Here is a 21,184-nt window from a genome sequence, read left to right on the forward strand (position 1 = left end):
CACTCCAGAGATTGCACAGGGCTTGGTACCTTCTGGTCTTTTATGTTGTAAGAATAAAGCCCCGTCCACCATTGACTGCCCTTCCCCCCCACATGGTCAGTGACCTCAGGGCCACTGGGCTCAGAGCCAGCCAGGAAGCTGCATGGCAAATGCCTGCAAGGTGGGGACACCACGGCAGCCCCCAGGCGGCAGCCCTCAGTCCTCCTCGGAGAGCTGTAGATCCTGCAGCTCGTCCTCTGGCCCCTGGGCCAGTCGCCACAGCTCCCTGGGGTCCAGCCCCGCCTCTCCATCTGGGCCTCCATCTGCAGGGAGAGACCAGGCTACATAAATTCTGCTTTATCAGGAAGAAGCCAGCTTTGGAGGTTACTCATCACTAATTAATCACAGCACTAATTAATTTATTGGTGCCGCTGCTGCTGCCTGCCAGAGCCAGCTGGAATGGAGCAGCTGGCCTGGCATCCCGAGGGAGGGGCAGGGGCCTGGCACAGAGCCATCCTCCCGACGGCCCTGCCCCCGACCCCAGAGACCAGAGCCCATGACAGCCTTAGGCTCTGGGACACGTGGGCTCAGAGCACCCATGCCTCCAGGAACCACTCACCCTCTGAGTCACCGACTTCTTCCTCTGGACCGCTACTGCTGCCGCCCTCCTCCTCCTCCTCTACCCTCTGCCAAGTTCTCGGGGACCCAGGCGTCCCTGGGGACCAAGGAGAAGAGCCCATGGGAGTGGGCCCACCAGCAAATGCACAGTGGGGGCAGCCTACAGCAGGAGGGTGGGCCAGGCTCACAACCCTGCACCCACCCACCCCTCAGGCAGCCTCTGTGCAAAGGAAGAGGACTCAGAACTGCCCCAAAAGAAGTGGGAGAGGAGACAAGGCTCCCATTCCAGGAGGCCCCCCCACCTAAAAGCAAGGAAAGTGGCAGAAGGGGCCGGTGACAGGGGCCCAGCAGACAGGAGAGCTGAGGTAGGAGCTGGCGCCCCTCCTCTGGTTCCATGAGGGGCCCACCGGCCCCACCCCCAAGGAGCGCGAGCTGAGGCCCACAGGCCCCCACCTCTCTTTGAGAAGTCTGTGGCGGCGGCGTCGTCCTCACTGTCCAGGTCAAAGAGGTCCCTGAATTCTGCTCTGTCCTCATCCTTGTCTCCCACCTTCCGCCGCTTTATCTCTGGGAAGTTCAAGTCTTCCAACTGGAAGGGCCCAGAACCAGAGCAGCAGGTGAAGGTGGGCAGGTAGCCCTGAGAGCCCACCCTCCACCTGAAGGCCCACCCCACAGCCATGGCCTGACCACAGCCATGTCTCTCCCTCACTCACCTTCACGAAGACCCAGTGTCCCATTCTCCTCTCCCTTCAACGCCCCTTTCAGGCCTCGCCTCCCCACCGTCCCCCACACAATGACCCTGCTGGGCCGCTTTCTCTAGCCAACTCCTGGTCAGCACCACTGGGTGGGATTCCTGGACAGCCGCCCTGCTAGCCACACACCAGCCACTAAGTTCCATCAAAGCCACAACCACTGGCTGGAGGCCCAGCTGCAGGCCCCCATCTTTCTGTTCCCAAATCTTCGGCCGTCACTTCCAGGACACACAGCTGACCCAGAAAGACACCAGGACAGGGATGGAGACAGTCACAAGCGTGCTACTTGGCATGAAGCTATCCCCTCACATCACACTATCCCAAACCCACTGGCCAGGCCCACACTTCCTGCCCCTCCCTGCTGGCCCTCCTGTCCACAGGCTGGCCTGGGCGACAAGGTCAGTCCAGCCACTCGTTCCCCTAAAGCCCCCAGCCCATCAGGCCCGATGGCGGGGAGGAGACTCTCCACCCCAGCACAGCCCTGGGACCTCTCCTCCTGGGGGTCATGGGAGAAGCCCCCAACTCTACCCACTGCTGCACGACATCTGCCTCTCAGAGCAGCCGCAGCACCAGGACAGGCTACAGCTGGGGACAGCCCTAACCACTCCTGCTGCCATCATCCCTGACTGTTCCCTCCCCAACAGCCCTCTTCCCTACCCCAGTCTTGAAGGCACAGCCAGGATGTTAGGTCCAGCTGATTGTGTCCATGCCCTCCACTTACCCGCTCTTTGCCGCTGATCTCCAGCTGGATCTCTCGGTCCCTCAGCTTCCGCCACTGGCTGTAGTACTTGGTGAGCGGAGTTCCCTCCTCACGGGTCTGCTTCTCCCAGGCATCCTGTAGGAAAGTTCAGGGTCACATCCCACCCTGCACAAACCCCCAAACCCCAGACACACACTGACAGGTGCCCTCAGGCAGTGCTGCCCCCCAGGGCCCAGACGCCAGCTCCCAACTGACCGCTGCGTGCTGGTCGGACACGCCAAAGGAGACCCTCTGGCGGCGGCTGTGGATGAACTCTGTGTTCTCCTGCACCTTCTCGAGCAGCTGGCGCATCTGCCGGCAATAGTTGGCCACCTTGCACTCCCGGAGAAAGGATTTCAGCTGCAGAAGGAAGAGGGGGTCGGCCTAGCTCCAGGCACAGGGCTGCTCTGCACCCCAGGAACAGCCCAGGACCTATGAAAACCACGTGACCACAGGGAGGCGGGGGGTCATGAGTCCACATACTCAGAACCCGAGTGCACATGCCTGTGTGTGTGTGCGTGTGTGTGTCTATCGGGGGGCGGGCTGCGTGACCTCTATGGCCCAGCCCTTGGAGAACTGACACGGTGCACACTTGGGGAGGGCTCATCCCATGGGCCAGGTGGAGGAACAGGGGCAGCGGCTGTGGGGCAGCACGGATCTACCCTCCAGGCTAAACCCCGCCAGGTGTCTTGTCTCTGTAAATAAAGCTGTATTGACACACAGCCACACTCACTTGTTTATGTATTTCTGTGGAGTTTTTTTGTATTTCAATGAGAAAGTAGACCAGCTGTGAGAAACCACATGCCTGTAAAGCCTAAAATATTTACCATTTGGCTCTTTACCAAAAAAATTTGCTGATACCTGTCTCAGACCATGATCCCTGGGACTTCAACCCCAGAAACAGCCTCGAACACGCGTGCACCTGCGTCTGGATGGGGCTCTGAGCCAGGTGCAGTTCGGGTGTCAGCAACCCCCCATTCACCAGGCAGGCCTGACTGGGGGGGAGGATCCGCCCACTAGGGCCAGACAGGGACATAATGCCCACCCCCGCAGCCCCTCCCATGAGAAGCACAGGCATCCCTGAGATGGGCAACATCTAGGCCGAAAGCAAATGGGGACCCAGAAGGAGCTCCTGAGAGGGAGGACCCCACGCCACCCCTTATATCGCCTGAAGGAAAGGTGAGGTGCAGCCTGTGGGAGGGCGGCCAGGGCTCTCTGCCGCTGGGAGCCTGCTCCACTTCCCACCCACACCCGGGACCATGGGGGGAAGCACGCAGTCAGGAGACCAGCACGACCCAGGGCTGGGGGCCCAGGTCCAGCCTACTCAGTCCCAACTCCCCCCAGGGAAGACTTCATGGCCAGTCTGCTCCCTGGGCTGCGGCAGGCATGGGGGCAGCAAGGAGGTCCTGGGGTCCTTTTTGAGTTGCCAGGCCAGCCCCACACCTCAGGCTCCACCATCCCATGTGCATACCCCCCATACCTTGACCCTGGGGATCCAGCTCCCAGGCGGAGGCAGCGCAGAGGCCCTATGCTGGCCAGGCTCTGCTGCCGGGCCTGTGTGGCTGTGACAAGGACGCTTCCCTCTGGCCTGTGTAAATGGGGAGCTGACCCCATCGGAAGACAGTCTAGTCTACCGTAGAGCACGCCGTCAAGAGATCTGGGCAGGAAGGGGGAGCCAGGCAGTGTGCACACACCTGCAGGACGGCGGGGAGCACCAGCTCAGGGAACGCGATGCTGTGGGCCTGGCTGTGCAGGTACTCCAAGGTGAGGTCGTACAGCTGCTCCACCAGGCCGTCCTGAGGCAGCAAGGGGGGAACGTCGGGGCACAGGACAGGGGAAAGGGGAGTTCAGATACCTCTCTGACTTGTCAGCCCACTCTCCAGGGTGGAGACCAGGAGAATGTGACCCCACAGCCTCCCTGGAAGCCGCATGCAGGCTCACTGGGGCTGGGGCCAAGGAGGGCCTGTTCCCTCCACCTAGGGAGACCCAGTCCACACTTACACTCTGGAGAGCGGTGAGCCCCCTCCTGTCCACACTGTCTGCCTCCACAGTCACCCTGCTCAGTGCCCTCTGACTCTGCCGTGACCCCATTCAGGACATTCCCCTGGGTCCCTCCCCACGACGCTTGGCCAGTGGCCTTACCCGGTACGCCTTCTCCTGCAGGTTAACCTTGGACAGCTTCAGAATCACGGCGAAGTTGATGGGCTTGGAGCTCATGCGCCCCGGCCTCCTATTGAAATCAACCTGCTGGAAAACCTGCCCCAAGGGCCGTGTCAGCCAGCCTGTCGCCCCCCACTGCACCCTGTGCCCTGCTGCACCCCAGGCCCCGCTCCCCACTGCACCCTGCTGTACACCACACTCTACCGCACCCCACGCCCCGCTGTACCCCACACCCTGCAGCACCCCATGCCCTGTCCATACCATGGGTCCTTGGAGAACCATCTTGAGACCGGGGCAAGCAGCCAGATGCAGTGCCAGCCCCAAAGAACCCCCCCATAAGAGTCTGCTCACCTTCCAGAGCTCTGGCCCCCAAGAGTCCCTTGGTCCCAAAGTTGGGCCCTGGCCAGTGGGGGCAGGACCAGGAGCACACACACACACACTGCTACTGACCCCCTCCTCTCCTAAAACTGGGCCAGAAAGCCATAAGGACCACCATCTGGAGACAAAGGGTCCCTCCTGTACAGGGCCACCGTCACCACAACATCCTCACCCACGATCGTGTCCCCAAGGCCTGGTCCCAGCTCCAGGGCTACACATCTAGGGCTAAGACACCAAGGGACACAGGGTCTCAGGTGAGGGCCTGGGCAGCTCCCTCTCCCGCTTCCCCTGCAGAGACCACAGGCTGCGCACATCAGCCTCGGCTGCTCGGAGAAGTCCTCCCCCAGGTCGCAAGGCTGCAGGCTGCCCGGGGGAGCAGAGCCAGAGCTGTGCCTGGCCGCTCAGCCAGGGGCCCCCTCCCCACCACTCGCATACAAGGGTGATCCAGGGTGCGTCCCTGAGGTGGACAGGTGGCTGCCACTGGGGAGGCCTAACGGGAAAGGCCCGGCAGAGTGGGGAGGATGCTCCACAGCAGAGCTCAGCCAGCTCCAGATGACAAACAGCCATGACAGCAGCAACAAAGAAGTGGTTCCCAGGACGGCACTGCCCTCCCTATAGCCTGGCTCAACCTGAGGAGGGCACTGACTCCACATAGGGCTGCTCTCAACCCCGTTCCCACCCAGGGAGGGAAAGGCAGGGACAGAGCGCTTGGCTTCTGTCTCTGTGGTGTGTTTTCTCTGGAGAGGAGGGACCTGCACCCCTGGGTGAGAGGGACGTGCAAGGCACAGCTACAGCCAGCGAAGGCAGGGGTCAGGACGAGGGCCGTGCAAAAATGAAGGAAAAAAGAGAAAGATACTTTGGAAGACCATGGGCAGAGGGAACACAAAGATGCCAAGACCTGCCGGCAAGGTGAAAGTGGGGACACCAAGCCAAGGGCCACAGGGCTGGGTGGAAGGTCATGACCAGGGAGTGAATATGTTTTCAAAGGACATTCCTAAGAGCGTGAAACTACAGCATCCCTGCCTCAGGGAATCGCAATCGGAACGCCCTGGGGCTCCCCTCCCTCCCCGATTTGGTAATGGGGTCCCTTCCCTCCCCCAGTTGGTAAAGGGGCAGACCTCAGCCCTGGCCAGCCGGGACACTACTCTGGGCTGTCCAGGGGGGTGGTGCTGAGGCCCCTCTAATGGGGGATGTGAAACTCCAGTGGATTTCTGGGCTTCGGAAGGCAGCCTTTCCCTACCTGAGCTATGTGCACGTGCAGACACACAAATGCACACGCGTGCACATGCACACACACAGGGGTGCAAAGAAGAAAACACAATTTCTTTTGAATCACATCTGGGCTCCCGGCCCAGCTCTCCTGCTCACTCTAATCTTCAGCAAACGCCCAGATCTCTCAAGTCTGTGCCCTAAAACCAGCACCCTGAGGCCCCGCAGAGCCACTGTCCTCGTCCATGTTGCCTCTCTCACCTACCAACACATGCCACCAGCTTGGGCAGGGAGCAAGGTCCTCCAGGTTAGGAACCAGTGCTCACGAGTCACACTGTGTCGAGGCGCAAGGGTCCATGAGCAGCAGGAAGAGCTTCCAGGCAACCCACCCCAGCACACACCCCGCTTACCTCGAGGATGAAGGGCAGCACTGGGATGAAGATGCCGGTGCTCTCCGAGAGCAGCGTCAGGGCACGCACACAATGCATGCGTAGTGGGTAGAAGCGGGCAGTGGGGACAAGCCTGGGGGCACGGGAAGGCGGGAGTGAGCAGAGGCCCCAGCCTCAGAGACCCTTTCTGGCCCTGACCCCTTTTCACCCACTGGCCTCCAACCTCAGCGGGGCCCTTCCCTGTCACTTCTGTCAGGAGACATACACCCCCCATAGGAGTCCGCCGACAGAAAAGGGCAGGACAACAGGCCCCGACTGCAGTCCCAGCTTTGAGGACCGGCCTCCTCATCAGTTACGGGGGGAGGCGACACCCTTCCTGACTTCCGACTTCATTTCATTTTAATGTGGGGGGAGGTGTCGTTCAGTGGAGCCCTTCTTTCTTCCCTGCTCCCTGTTTTCAGGGTTCCCCCTTCAGGAAAACAGGGGTGCCCCCTCCTGGCCAACAGAGGCAGCCATCTGACCACATGTGGCTCCTCCACTCTCTGCCCCCAGAGATCAATGCTGACTACTCACCCAAAATGTGGCACTCCACACCAAACCTGCTCTGTCCAAGAACCCCAACTCCCTCGCCTTGTACACAGCCCCTCTACCGAGCATCCCCCAGAACGCACATGTGTGCCACATCCTGGGCTGAGGCGCTGGGGGGGAGTTGACACCACAGGAACCAAGAAGCCCGCCACCCATGAGTGCAGGGCGCTGCCCCTGCTGGGCACAGGCCACAGACAGCCCCACTCCCGGCCCTCCCCATCTCAGGTGCTGCCAAGTCACAGACCTCAAACCCTGGAGGTCCCGGCCACCAGAGGCACTGCCCAGACCCTCCTGGCCCTCCAGGAAGCTTCCTGTGTAACCCTGGCCCTCCCCTGACCCCCCAGGAGGCCCCGTGTGACCCTGGCTGCCAGGACAGCTCCGTGTGACCCTGGCCCTGACCTCCTCCAGCCCAGGGCCGGTCCGGCTGCCCCGACTCACTTGATGCAGCCGACAATGACCTGGGAGAGGGGATAGATCAGCGGCTGGAGGGCCTCGCTGGGGCAGATGGTGCTGAGGGCACGGCACCACAGGTAGAGGCAGTGCACGAACTGCCAGTTGTACACAGACTGGTGTGTCTCCTGGGCACAGTAAAAGCCACCTCCGAGTCAGCCCAGGAGTCCCGGGAGGTCCCAGCCCTCCTGACCCAGCACGTGCGCAGGATCCCTGCTGGCAGCCGCACTGTGCCCGCCCACCCGCCAGTCCCTCAAGGCCCCGCGACCTGCCCTCTCCTCCACCTACTCCCACAGCCCCCGCCAGCAAGGACCCTGACCCCACCAAGGTGCTGGGTTGTCTCTCCCAAGAGACAGGCTTCCAAGAGGCCCCAGGCCCTCGACTGGGTCGGGCTCCTGGGCTGCTCATCCGCCCAAGCCCAACCGCACACCTTCTTGCGCGTGGTCATAGCGTTGCGCAGATGGATGGCGAGCTGGCGGATGTAGAGGAAGGCATGCTGGTAGGCGACGCTGGTGTCCAGGGCAAGCAACTCTGTCAGGGTCCGCTGCATGAAGTTGATGAGGGGCAGGGCACTGGGAGAGGTGAACCTGCAGTTCCTCACGTACGTGATGTACATTTGCTGCCAAAAGACCCCAGTAAGAACCACCTTGGAGCTCCCAGGGCTCTGAGGACCACCACCAGAGCCCCAGGCCTTCCCCTCAGAGCTGCTGCATCAGCAAGAGCCACAGCCTAGGCACATCTGCTGCAGGCCCTTCCCCCTGCACGGCACCTGTACCCTGGGCCCCCGCTGCTGCTCAGCTCCCACATTTGCACCCACCAACCTCGGGGACAGAGTCTGCACTGCAGAGGAGAGGGGTCTTATAGGGAGATCTGGGTACCAGGGGAGAAGTGAGCTGCAGCATGAATAATTTCGGGAACGGTCAATGAGACCATGGAAGGACTGGAAGGGAGGGAGGGAGAGAAGCCCCTGCTGCATGCCAGACCCATGAAGAGAGTTCCAGAGGGTCCTTGTGCAAGGCAGCCCACCCCAGGCTTGGGGCTGGGCAGCAGGGTCCACGTCCCTCTCCACATCCAGCGTCCTTGCCCACTGAGGGGAGAGTTGTGCGGAACAGTGTCCATGGAGCCCCAGGGCGACCAAGGGCTCCCATCCCTCTCACCATCCCCCACTTCTCACAGAGAAAACCATGACAAGTGTCTGGGTCGGCTCAGGGCCGCAGCGCTGGCAAGGGGCACAGACCATACAAGCAGCCTGCCCGGCCCTCAGGCTGAGGCTTTCGACCCAGACTATGACGGACTCAGACCCGGAGGACTACAGGCAGAGGCCCCGGCACACACTACCTTGAGAACAGGGCTAAGGAAGGCGTCCTTCTTGTGCCGGCAGACTCTGACGAGGACCAGGAAGGCGAGCACTCGCAACGTCTCCTCACCTGTGCTCCACAGGACCACCATCCTCTGCAGAGGGCGAGCCATCACTGCCCGTCCCCGCCTCCCCAAGCCCAGCCAGCTCCCATGGTCACTGCTGGCAGGAGCCCTTCCCAAAGCACCTCGGGCAGGGGGGGGGGGGGCCGCCGGGGGCCACGAGTTAGAACTCACTCAGGGAAAAACAAGAGCGCAGAATAGAGCAGCTCACCCCTACACGGCAGGACTTTGTGTTATGGGTGTGTGCGGGGTGTGTGCATAAATGCACGCCACGTGACAAGCCTGTGTTTCTCGTCTCTCTCATGGTCTCACCGTCTCACTGTGGTTCTTGTCAAAAAGATCAGAAAGTAGCTGCCCAGGGAGCCTGTTCTCACATGGCTGTGCTGCCCTGAGGGCGGGGAGCTGCCCAGACAGCACCCACCTCCCGGGGGTGGGGTGGGCACAGACGCCGCCTCCTCCCCCGCCACTCTGGCTAGGACTGGGACGTATTTCGGGGTAGCCGTGTGTACTCCCATCGTGCTGACACAGGGAGAGCACCCACCTTGAGCAGCATGCGGCACTGCTTGGGGAAGATCAGGTAGTATGGGACCGCGCTGATGACGTGCTGGAGGACAGCTGCCGCCACTGTCGCCTCTGCCACGCAGATCACCAGCTGGGGAAGCAGGAGAGCTCAGTAAGACCGAAACCCACTCACATCCAGAACACAAGGAAGGACTGGACCACTGGAGAGGCCCTCCCCCCAGAACCGCACCTGAACAACTGAGCTCAGGTAAGCTTTGACGTCCAGCCGGAGCTTCCCCCACAGCGGGCTGCTGGACGGCTGCAGCACCCTGTGGAGAGATCACACCCACCCACCCAGTGAGGCCCTGCAGCGGGGCCACGAGCCTGCCAGGAGGCAGGAGGGTGCCCTGAGCCACGTCCTGTCCGTGTACACAATGGCCCTGTGGGAAGACCCCTCCCATTTCTCCCCACGAAAAGCTCAAGAACTCCTTATAGTTGGACCTACGGGGGTTGCACCAGGACCCTCTCAAGGGTGGCCCAGACCGACACCTGAGAAGGAACAGCACCAGGCCCCTCCCACAGGCCATCCATCCAGGCCAGAGGGCCGAGAGCAACTGTCCTCCCTGTCTGAGCCCAGGGCTGGCCACTTCCCCCAGTATCCCCAGAGGAACTCCCAGCCTCCGGCTCCCTCTCTCAGAAATAAACCTCTTCCTGTTTCCACCACATCAGGTACTCCAGATCTCTGAAGTCTAACCCAGGCATTGCTAACCACCATCACAAGAGAGTTTTCTCTGGCCCATATGTGCTTTAGAAAATCCAAGTCGTTCTCATTTACAGCTTAGTTTCTCCACATGATCCAGACTCTGACCTCTTTTGAAAAAGCGGAGGATCCGGCGACAGCAGCTGATGTACCTGAAAGTTTCTCTAAGGCATCACCCCCCAGCATTCACCAAACTCAGCACACAGCAGGGGCGCATCAAACTCTGCAGACACGCACGAAGAGACAAGAGGCAGGGTCCCCTGGAAGTCTGCCCGTCGACTGACTGCAGCTGTAAGGCACCTGCAGCCAGCTCACCCCACAGGGCAGCCCTGCTCACCTTCTCCCAAGACTCCCGCCCGTCCCGGTGACTGCTCTCCCCCTCGCAGCAGCCCCTTTACACGAGCATGCACCCGGCCAGTGCCAGCCCCCCTCACGCCACGTGCGTGCGTTTGCTGCCTGCTCACTCACCACCTGTCCCACCTGCCCTCCCCCGTCTGTCAGCTTCCCTGCCCCTTTCAGACAGGGCCAGACCATCTGACCCATCAGTGCAGCCCCGATGCTCCCACTAGGCCCAAGTACTCCCACCTCCAGGTCCACCACCTCCCCCACCTCCCTTCGGCAGGACCCCTCCCTGAAGCCTTCCTTGTTCCTTTGAAAGGTGTCTGGGGTGAGTCTGATCCTCCAAGCCCTTACTGCCTCCAGGCCACGTGGTTGCATGGTCCTGCAGCCCCAGTACAACCAATCTTCTACCAAACATTTGCTCTCTACTTTCCCCCCTGAAGACCTTGCACAGCCGTCTCTGTTCAATCTACCTCTAACATGGAAGTCAAGGTTCTCAAACCCACCACCGACAAGGCCCCCACGTAGAGACACACACACCAGCCACACAGCAAAGGGCAAAGAAAATGGACGACATTTATTCATCCCAAGAGAAAGAAAAGAGAGAGAATCCTGACCTAGGAGAATAGAGAAGCAAAACCAAGCACACATTCTAGGGACCCTAAGAAATTCCGGGCAAAGAATTCCCCTTTTCAGAAAGAAACCAGCCCTGAGGGCCCAGCCTCTCCCAGGAGCCCCACAAAGAGCCGGGCTCTGTCCCCAACATCCCTCTGTGCTGGCTGGGTCCAAAGGGGCCACTAGGTCACAAGGCCTCTGCCTTCCCCAGTGAAAGGCCCTGACCATGCCCCACCTCACTTTCTTCCCTCTCACCTGCTGCTGTCCTGTGGGCCTTTTCCCAATAGCAGCTTCTGGAGGCAGCCCAAGAGATCTCTGATGCAGAAGGTGACCAGAGCGTTGAACACTGCAGGGAAGAAACCACAGATGGCACTCACGGGACAGAGAATGGATCAGAGAGCCTGTATCCTGGGGCCCCTCACCCCAGCTCACCAGCACTGTCCGTGACCTGGAATTTGCTGCCCTTAGCACCCTCCTGGTCTCCTTGGGTGGTGGCCACGGCTGCTCGGAACGCCTGCACAACTTCGTGCAACAACTTTGGAGTAAGGTGCTGCTAAAGGAGCAAGAGAATCCAGAATGTTAGTGGAGCAGTCGGCTGTGCTGGATAGAGCAAGAGGCAGTCGGGGCTCCAGGAACCTGCTCTGTGATAAAAAGGCACCCCTTGCCCACACTCTCAGACACGGGGCAGAGATGGGGACAGTTACTGCTCCACGTGCTGGGGAAAAAAAGACAGAGTCCTCCTGGAAGGGCAGGGAGCCTGGCTTGGGGATGATGGGGGAGGGGCTGAGAGTCCCAGATCTTGACAATGGTCACCTCCAGGTGGTATCTGGAGCTCTCCCTTTCTGTCCTTTCCCTGCAGAAACCACTGCAAGACCCTCAGAAGGGCCCTGACTCCACTAACTGGCAAAAGCACGTAGGCTACACCCTGCCCACAAGGGACTCTGGGGAGCAGGAAGCCCAAGAGAGAGACAGAGAGAAAGGGAGCAGACAAAGCCCCTAAAATCTCTTCCTGAAGGAGCCTTACAGCCCTGCAGCCTCCTGGCATGCAGGAAGACCTGTACAAGACTTGTCTGTACTAAAGGGGACTCGCTGCCAGTGCTTAGAGAGGGGCTCCTGCCACCTGCCTCCTCCCACCTGCACAGCCACAGACAACTGGAATGAGGCAAGGGCAGACTCCCAGAGCAGGGCCATGTCAAAGTGCCCACTCCACGCCACTTCTCACCTTTGCCGCCTGTTTCCATCTCTCAACCATGGCGAGAGTCACGGGGGCAGAATCTCTCTTCTTCCCCTTTGGTCCTCTGGAGACCCCATCCTCGCCCTCCTCGTCTTCCTTCTCACTTGCTTCCTGAACCAGATACAGAGGACCAGGTTGGAGCAGAATGGAGAGGTCACAAGCATGCCCCCCACCCCCCAGCTCCGCCCAGGCCTTACTTCCAGCACATCTGGCAGGAAGTGGAGCTGCTCCTCTTCATCCTCAGAGCTGTCCGAATCGCTGAAGTTCAGTAGGCTCTGGTCGTTCTCCTGTAGGAACTTGTAGAACTCGGGGTCTTTCTCCTTCAGCCGAGAGAGCTGGTCCTTGTGCTCAGACGCACGGCCTTTACGCCGGCTGAGAAGGTAGGGGTCATCAAGCCCAGTGGGCGGGCACAGCCAGCAGGGGGTGAACGGGTGTCAGGCTTCCTCTCCCCCACACTGTCAGCATGCCAGCCTCCTCAAAAAAGCTATAGGGTTTAGCCTGCTTCCTTTATAACTACTACCAATAACCTAGGCAGCAGGATTTCCAGGAGGTAAGTTTTCAGCAGATCCCTCTCTCCCCCTGAATCACAGCCCCAACGGCCTCACTATGCGTTTCAGTATATGCATTCCAAATCCAATCCATACATCACTGCACTTGAGGTTCCCCAAACCGGCTCTGCCTGCACTCTGCTCTGGTTAGTACTCTACCTTTCCAGACGTTGAAATAGAAAACAAACTTCTCTCTCATACCCAGCATGCAATCTGCCAGAACATAGCATCAGCAACACCTTCAAAACCTCTCATGCCTCCTCTCAAACCACCACCCCATCTCGCTTTTCTCAGTCACCACAGCGATCTCTCCCTGTCTCCCTCCCTGCCGCCCACAAGCGACCTTTCATCTCATGTGCCACGTGACGCTACTTCCTTGCTCAACACCAAGATAACTTCCCATTTCACCGGCTTGTCTCACAGATGGCATACAAGGCCTGGCCGTCATCCCCTCTCCGGGTTCACCTCCTGCCGCAGCCATATTCATCTCCGCACAAGGCCAGCTCCCACTATCTCAAACACCAGAACACGCTTCCCCTCCCGTCTGCGTGGCTGACACTCTCAAGTCTCTGCTCAATTATCACCTCCTCAGACGATGTTCTCCACTCCAATAACATAGCAACAGACGCCCTCAGCTGTACCCCCTGGTCCTCAAGCCCCTTCTGGTTTTCATTTCTGCGTGCCGCGCCTCTCTCTTCTAACCTACACACGCTGCGGTTCAAGTGAGACCGAGTGAGCTCTCCCAGCCCAAAAAGGGAGCATTCGTATCACTCGCCAACGTATACCCCCGCCAAAAAGAAGACTTGGCACAAAGCAGACGCGCAGTAAACTTCGGACGAAAAACGGACACGGGAAGGGTCTGGGGAAGGGTCGGAGGTCCCGAGGCCCAGGGCGGTCAGCATCCTCGGGGGGCGCGCACGACGCCGAGGGTCACACGTCCCGCGAGAGACGCTCGCTCACCTGGCCGCGAGGCTCCCGCCTGGCCCGTCCCGGCTCCGCCCGGCTCCGCGCGCCGCCCGCGGCTCCGCGTCCGGGGCGCCTTCGGACTCGGACTCGGAGTCAAAGCCCGAGGCCAGGAACTCGTCCACCGTCAGCTCCGCCAGGCGCCTGCGGGCACGACGCGGTCACGGCCCCGCCGCCCGGGCGCCCCGCCGCGCCGCCCGCGACCTCGGGAGGGGAGGCGCGGGGAGCCTTTCGGACACCAGCACCCGCCGGCGGCCGAGCCGCCCAAGCCCTCACTCACCGCTTGCGGCCCCGCGCTGCCGCCATAACCGCCGTCCCGCAGCGTGCGCCCCACTTCCGGCCCCAGAATGCCGTGCGGCAGCCGCGCAGCCTCCGGGCAGGCCCCGCCCCCGGCCCCGCCCCGCCGGGTGGCTCTATGGTTCTCTCACCGCGGCCCCGGCGGCATCCAGGCGGGAGGGCGCGTTCACACGCTCCGTGCGCAGGCCCGGTTCAGTCCCAGCCCCCGGCACGCCTCCGGGGCGCGCCGGGCTACAGAGCTGGAACATGGGCAGGACTGCATGGGGTGGAATCCGATGTGCCGCTCACAAATCCGTGTCCTTCTCCGTAAGAGGCAGTAATAACAGTACCGACCTGGGGGAAGATGGGCCTCCCGGGCTCCGTAAACACGTACCTGTGAGGATAGCAACGCACCAACAACGAACAAAATGCTTCCGGGGGAAAACATGAGGCAGACAGGACTTTTATATAAACAGCTCTTACAGATCAACAATAAAGAGCCAAGACTCTAGGAGGAGACACCAAGGGAGACAGAAGCAGCGATGCCACACGGGCAGTTCCCAAAGATGAATGACGCCCTGGTGGCCGGGCCGGCCTCGCCCAATCAAAGGAGGGCCAGAACGACAAGAGCCGTTTGCACGTCACCGGACAGTCCCATAGCACCTGTCCTGGGCATGGGGGGAGGAGGGGCAGACAGCTCACAGAACCGGATGCTGTTACTGAAGCCAGTTTGGCCAAATCTACCTGAAAGTGCTGTGCCTGGTACTCAGTCCAGCGAGTCCTCTCCTGCAAATTCGCTTGTGAACACATCTGCCTAGGTCCACAACACTTTTCCTCTGCCCTGTTGTGGGATCAGCCAGCAAGTGCAAAGGCTCAGAGGCTGGAAGGTTGCCTCGGGGAAGGAAGGAGGTGGGGAAACCAGCCTATACCCTCCTTCCCTTGCCCCACTTGCCTAAGAGCAGGGGTCCCCGGGCCTGACCCCACGACAGGAGATCCCACAGTCCCCAGGACGCCAGTGAGGCTCTGGGCAGGTGCCCCCAGCCAGCCGCCCCCCGCACCCCATCGCAGCCAGCGCCCGGCTCAAGGCCTGGTACGTGTAGGTGTTATACCTGTAGGGTTAGTGGAGCAAACCCAGCAAAGGTCAGAGGGGCAAAGTGGCCTGCCTGGGGGTCACAGTGAGGCGGGCAGGACGCGGCCCTCTGGCTGGCTCAGGTCCCAGGGGCAGCACGTGGGGCCGCTCGGCCTCCTTGAGCTGCGAGGCCCAGGGGGCTTTGGGGTGTCAAAGGGGGCCTTCTTGAATGAGTTGGCGGGGGTCGGAAGGTTCTGGAGACTTCTTAGAGATAGTCCGCAGGCGGGACCTGGGGGGCTTCCTGGAGGAGGAGAAGGACGGGCGCAGGGACTTCGGAAGGATTCGTGTCCTACGTTGCGTCCCTGACGCTGCGGGGGAGTGCGGGAGGCGGGGCGGGCGGCGCCTAGAAACAGCGGCTGCGGACAGGCGGCGGAAGCGCGGGACGCGGAGCGGGCCGCCACCGTCGAGCAGCCTTCCAACTGTCCGTGCGTCCGGTCGTCTGTGCGTCGTCCGCGGACCGGCGGCGGGTCCGGCGGCCGAGCCCATGCAGCCGCGCAGCGAGCGCCCGGCCGGCAGGACGCAGAGCCCGGAGCACGGCAGCCCGGGGCCCGGGACCGAGGCGCCGCCGCCGCCACCGCCGCCGCAGCCGCCGGCGTGAGTGGGCCGGAGGGCTGGGGACCCTGAGCCGGGCCAGGGGCCGAGTGGGTCCTGGGGGGAGGGAGGGAGGGAGGGCGCGCGCCGACACTGGCAGGCTGCCCAGAGTGGGCGGCCTCGGCGCCCCGCAGGCTCGGCCCACCGGTGGAAGGTCCAACACTTTCCGCTTACCCTCACACAGCGGACGCAGGGCAGGGCGTCTGGGGGTGGCTGCTCCCGGAGGCTGTGTCCCCTCTTGCCGCCCTTGAATCCCGGCCGCGCCGGTCAAGGCTCCGGTGACTTGTCTGTAGAATGGGGGTGTGGGGGGTGGCGCCGCTCCGGAGGATTAAGTGAGGTCAGCCGTGCTAGTGGGCGTAGGGGTCTGCTTCAGAGCCGCAGGACAGCATTGACCAGTTTCACTTCGTGCACTTCCTGTGTGCCCAGCCCATGATGAGGACGTGGGACTCCGACGGGGGCACGGGAAGGGTGGCCAGTGATGGACAGAGGAGAGCCTGGTTCCGAGGAGGGCAGAGAAAGCCTGGTTCTTGTGGGGGCGCCTGGGCAGAGAGGAGTGTGGAGCCATAGAGGAGTTGTGGCAGAGGAAGCTGTACAGGTTCGGCAGTGGGCATCAGGTGCGTCTTCCCGCCTCTTGCGGGGAGCAGTTGCTTGTTGCAGGAGTCTTGTTGACCCCGGGGAGGCTCCCTGGAGCAAAGGAAGCAGAGTAGGGTGGGGCCCAGGCGGCAGGGGAGGTGGTGCTGGAGTGCTGGTCCTTGATGGAAGCCAGGTCTGGGCCGCTAGGGGAGGGGTGGCCTCCCGGGTGCCCTGACTCTGCCCGAGGTCTGGGTTGGGTGAGCAGCTCCCTGCACAGTGCACCCTGACTTGGCTCTGCCCATCTGCAGCCCTGAGGCAGAGCGTGCACGGCCGCGGCAGGCCCGGCCCACGGCCCCCATGGAGGGTGCAATGCAGCTGCTGAGCCGCGAGGGCCACACTGTGTCCCACAACTCCAAGCGGCACTACCACGATGCCTTCGTGGCCATGAGCCGCATGCGGCAGCGAGGCCTCCTGTGTGACATCGTCTTGCACGTGGCCGCCAAGGAGATCCGGGCACACAAGGTGGTGCTGGCCTCCTGCAGCCCCTACTTCCATGCCATGTTCACAAGCAAGTACCACCCCCTCCCGTCTGGTACTGGGGGCGCTCTGTGATCTTCCAGAGCGGGCACCGGCCTGACCCACTGTCCCCACAGATGAGATGAGCGAGAGTCGCCAGACACACGTGACACTGCATGACATCGACCCTCAGGCGTTGGACCAGTTGGTGCAGTTTGCGTACACAGCTGAGATCGTGGTGGGCGAAGGCAACGTGCAGGTGAGCCGCCTCATCCCTCAGTCCGCTCCCCGCTGGGCCTCAAGCCTCAGCTCTCCCTGCGTCCCCAGCACCCCCCTGTGTTTCTCTCCATCCCCTCAGTTCTTCACATCTCATTTCTCTGTCCCTGCTCCCCCGGCCCTCTTTCCCATATCAACCCACAGACTCTGCTCCCAGCCGCTAGCCTCTTGCAGCTGAACGGCGTCCGTGACGCCTGCTGCAAGTTCCTGCTGAGTCAGCTTGATCCCTCCAACTGTCTGGGCATCCGAGGCTTCGCCGACACGCACTCATGCAGTGACCTGCTCAAGGCGGCACACAGGTACGTTCTGCAGCACTTCGTGGATGTGGCCAAGACTGAGGAATTCATGCTGCTGCCGCTGAAACAGGTAATGCCAGCTAGAGTATAGCCTGGACCCTGACCCAGCCCTTGACCCCCAGCCCCCTTCCCCTGGGCTCTTAAGACTTGGCCCTTTGCTCCTCGGTTCTTATTCCCAGCCTCTGACCCATGTTCCAGCCCTACCATCCATTCTCTGGGCTCCTCCGCCCTTGCCCCATCTTTTGACTCCACCCAAGCCTTCACCTTTGATTCCTGACCCCATTCTGTTCTGAGTACACCTCTGCCTACCGTCCTCAGTTTCTCGTTCCACATGCCCAGGGCTACTCTGGACTAAATCCCTAGGAACCAGATCTGTGGCTCCTAACCCTGCTTGGTCCCTCCTCATAGGAACAGTGGGCCCCTCGTTGGACTCTCCCTCCCAGGCACCTTTAGGGCTCCATGGGCCCCCAAGGTCCTCCCCAAATCTCAGGTCTCAGGGTCCCCACCCGCAGGTGCTGGAACTGGTCTCTAGCGACAGCCTGAACGTGCCTTCAGAAGAGGACGTCTACCGTGCCGTCCTGAGCTGGGTCAAGCATGACGTGGACGCTCGGCGGCAGCATGTCCCTCGGGTGAGGCCAGGCCCTGGGTGGTCCCATGGTGTCCAGGAGGGGATGCAGTGGCCAAGGGCCTAGGTGTGTCTGGGCTCCTCTGTCCAGAGACTCCACTGGGTGGTATAGGCATGTGCCTAAAGAAAGGTTCAGGGTGTCTGAGGGTGGTCTCGGTGCCGGGGCCAAGTGTGCCCACACGTCCCACCTGCCACCTGACTGTGGCACCCCTACCCCAGCTGATGAAGTGTGTGCGCCTGCCCCTGCTGAGCCGGGACTTCCTGCTGGGCCACGTGGACGCCGAGAGCCTGGTGAGGCACCACCCTGACTGCAAGGACCTGCTCATCGAGGCCCTCAAGTTCCACCTGCTGCCCGAGCAGAGGGGCGTGCTGGGCACTAGCCGCACACGGCCCCGGCGCTGTGAGGGTGCTGGCCCCGTGCTCTTCGCTGTGGGTATGCCCACTTCTCCCGTCCCCTCCTGTCCAGCCCCCACGTCTCTGCCCTGCGTCTTCTCTCCGTGAGCCTAGCACAAGCTCCTCCACCCTGTGCTGGTCACGTCCTGCACCCACCCCACTCCTGCTCCTCTGTTCCTCCACGGAGGACCCTGTGTAGTGTGACCTACTCCCTAGTCCCTGTCCCCAACCGCTCTTGGAGTCCCCACACCTTCGACCTCGAGCTGTGCCAGAGCCCCCAGCCCATTGCCTCCCTGGGTCCGTTCTCCTGCCCTTCACCTTCTCTTGTCTAGGTGGTGGGAGCCTATTCGCCATCCACGGGGACTGTGAAGCATATGACACACGCAGTGACCGCTGGCACGTAGTGGCCTCCATGTCCACACGCCGGGCCCGAGTGGGCGTCGCAGCCGTCGGGAACCGGCTGTACGCTGTGGGCGGGTAAGTGTGGAGGACGCTCTCAGGGCAGGGGCTCGGCATATGCTCTCCAGGCCACTCCTGACCGGCAGCGGACCTCTCTCCTAGTTACGACGGGACTTCAGACCTGGCCACCGTAGAGTCGTACGACCCTGTCACCAACACTTGGCAGCCAGAGGTGTCCATGGGCACGAGGCGCAGCTGCCTGGGCGTGGCTGCCCTGCACGGGCTCCTGTATGCAGCTGGTGGCTACGATGGGGCCTCTTGCCTCAACAGGTAGTGGCTGGGGTCAGGGTTGGGTGGCCTTTTGGGGTTGGCTCCGCAGTAGGTACGGCTCCATCAGGACTGCAGAGGTCACGCTTGAGGGGAGCAAAGGGGGATTCCCCCTGACTGGAGTCACCAGGGTCCCCAGGCCTCCTCATATGTGCCAGCCCAGCTGCCCCGTTTTCCTCTCTGGGGTCCTTCCCACCAGTCCAGGGCTGGGCCCAGGTGGACAGTGCCTACCCAGCAGGCCCTGCTTCCTGTTCCAGGGAGACTCAGGTCAGTCTCCATGACTACCCAGCACAGGATTCTAGTCCTGCCATGGGGAGGACAGGTCCAGGGGCCAGGACAACCTTTCTGCCACTGCTCAAGGTCAGCGGCGGTCCTGATGCCCACAGTGCCGAGCGCTATGACCCCCTGATGGGAGCATGGACGTCTGTTGCCGCCATGAGTACCCGGAGACGATACGTGCGCGTGGCCATGCTCGGTGGGTGACAGGGCCTGCTTCATGTAGTGCCCACCCTTCCTGCCACCTGAGACCCTGTGCCAACAGGTGCACCATGGGTTTGTTGACTCTCTGCAGATGGGAACCTGTACGCCGTGGGTGGTTACGACAGCTCCTCACACCTGGCCACCGTGGAGAAGTATGAACCCCAGGTGCGAAATATGCCCCTGTCACGGTTATTCCCCAGAGCTGTTTGAGGTCATCACTTTGGCCACCCACGTCCCCTGAGGGTCAGCCTTTTACATCCCACCCCCAAGCACTCTGCCCTGGAGTAGGGGTCTGCACCATGGAGGTGGAGGGAGGTTGTGATGGGGCTGCCCCCATCCCATCCCGTCGACTGCAGGTGAACGCATGGACGCCCGTGGCCTCCATGCTGAGCCGGCGCAGTTCTGCGGGTGTGGCAGTGCTGGAGGGGGCCCTCTACGTGGCCGGTGGCAATGATGGCACCAGCTGCCTCAACTCGGTGGAGAGATACAGCCCCAAGGCCGGTGCCTGGGAGAGTGTGGCGCCCATGAACATCCGAAGGTGCACCAGCCCCACCTCGCTGGCCAGTCGTGTCCCCCTCGTGGTGTTCCCCTCCACACACTGACATACGTGCCCCACAGCCTCACCACTGTGGGGTGTGTCCACCCCTCCATCCCCTGCCCCCTGCCCACTACTCCCGGGCTCCCCCAGCTCCATGCCCCAACCCAACTCCAGAGATTCCTCCCATGGCCTGGGGGCCCCGCCCTGCCACTCAAGCCCACCACCCCCCTGCCCCCAGGAGCACGCACGACCTGGTGGCCATGGACGGCTGGCTGTACGCCGTGGGGGGCAACGACGGCAGCTCCAGTCTCAACTCCATTGAGAAGTACAACCCGAGGACCAACAAGTGGGTGGCCGCGTCCTGCATGTTCACGCGGCGCAGCAGCGTGGGCGTGGCGGTGCTTGAGCTGCTCAACTTCCCGCCACCCTCCTCGCCCACGCTGTCCGTGTCGTCCACCAGCCTCTGACCCGTGGCGCGGCCTGCACAGAGGCCAGCCCACAGCCTTCCACATGCCTTAAGCCCCCCGGGGCAGTCCCCCCGGGGGCGTCCTGCGCCGTCTGTCGCGTCTCTGCGTCAAGGCCACCGTTTGTGTTCATTCCTCAGAGTTAGTTTCTGTGTGTGCAGTTTATTTATTTACTCATTTATTTATTCATTATTTATTGACCGACGAGCAGCGCTGCAGCTGCCAGTTTATATGTTTATTCAAAGTGTCCTGTGTCTCTGGGACCAAGCTGCCCTCCAGGGTGTCCTCCCACCCCAACGGGGGCACAGGGAGCGATGTGGGTGGACATTTGGGCCAACTCCGACTCTGCAGGCCTGGAGGGACCAAGGAGCAGATGCAGAGCAGCCAGGGTTGGTGGGGGGCTTTCTGAGCGGAGGCAGACCCCCCAGCCTGCACTTTGCATACCGCCCTTTCCTTGCCCAGCCAGGCACGCTCCCGGGGAGGGCACAAATTGGGCTTCCGTCCTGTGAGGGTGGTGTCTTTTCTGGATTCTGCACTGAGCTGGGCACACATGTGCCCCAGACTACACAGAGCAATATGAGCTGACTTGAACAATAAACATGTGTTTTGGGCTCTTTGGGCCTGAGGCTGAGTGTCCATCTCCGCCTTTCAGGGTGCTGTCTT

At 61.8% G+C, this 21,184-nt stretch overlaps 2 protein-coding genes across 4 annotated transcripts; one reads left to right on the top strand and one right to left on the bottom strand.

The window, feature by feature from the left end:
• Positions 1–26: 26 nt before the first annotated feature.
• Positions 27–13,967, bottom strand: NOC2L (NOC2 like nucleolar associated transcriptional repressor). 2 transcript variants are annotated; one of them, XM_058552550.1, is made up of 19 exons: positions 13,919–13,967; positions 13,636–13,782; positions 12,325–12,499; positions 12,116–12,238; positions 11,326–11,443; positions 11,149–11,239; positions 9,430–9,508; positions 9,220–9,330; positions 8,598–8,711; positions 7,690–7,878; positions 7,248–7,387; positions 6,243–6,354; positions 4,228–4,341; positions 3,780–3,881; positions 2,302–2,445; positions 2,068–2,181; positions 1,051–1,183; positions 599–694; positions 27–302 (listed from the first exon to the last, which is right to left on the bottom strand). In XM_058552550.1, the coding sequence occupies exons 1-19, from the start codon at positions 13,942–13,944 to the stop codon at positions 196–198; spliced, it is 2,235 nt and encodes a 744-aa protein (XP_058408533.1). In that variant the 5' UTR covers positions 13,945–13,967; the 3' UTR covers positions 27–195. The 2 variants fall into 2 exon arrangements, with proteins under 2 accessions (XP_058408533.1, XP_058408531.1); XM_058552548.1 differs by having other exon boundaries at positions 11,326–11,446.
• A 1,492-nt stretch (positions 13,968–15,459) lies between these two features.
• KLHL17 (kelch like family member 17) lies at positions 15,460–21,135 on the top strand. 2 transcript variants are annotated; one of them, XM_058552553.1, is made up of 12 exons: positions 15,460–15,637; positions 16,516–16,775; positions 16,861–16,982; positions 17,144–17,365; positions 17,808–17,924; positions 18,140–18,353; positions 18,646–18,790; positions 18,875–19,042; positions 19,426–19,514; positions 19,611–19,684; positions 19,876–20,057; positions 20,296–21,135. In XM_058552553.1, exons 1-12 carry the CDS (start codon positions 15,528–15,530, stop codon positions 20,522–20,524), a joined length of 1,932 nt encoding a protein of 643 aa, XP_058408536.1. In that variant the 5' UTR covers positions 15,460–15,527; the 3' UTR covers positions 20,525–21,135. The 2 variants fall into 2 exon arrangements, with proteins under 2 accessions (XP_058408536.1, XP_058408535.1); XM_058552552.1 differs by lacking the exon at positions 16,516–16,775 and having other exon boundaries at positions 15,607–15,637.
• The last annotated feature ends 49 nt before the right edge of the window (positions 21,136–21,184 follow it).

The sequence above is a fragment of the Diceros bicornis genome, chromosome 13 (genome assembly GCF_020826845.1).
Source record: "Diceros bicornis minor isolate mBicDic1 chromosome 13, mDicBic1.mat.cur, whole genome shotgun sequence".
NCBI classification, from domain to species: Eukaryota; Metazoa; Chordata; class Mammalia; order Perissodactyla; family Rhinocerotidae; genus Diceros; species Diceros bicornis.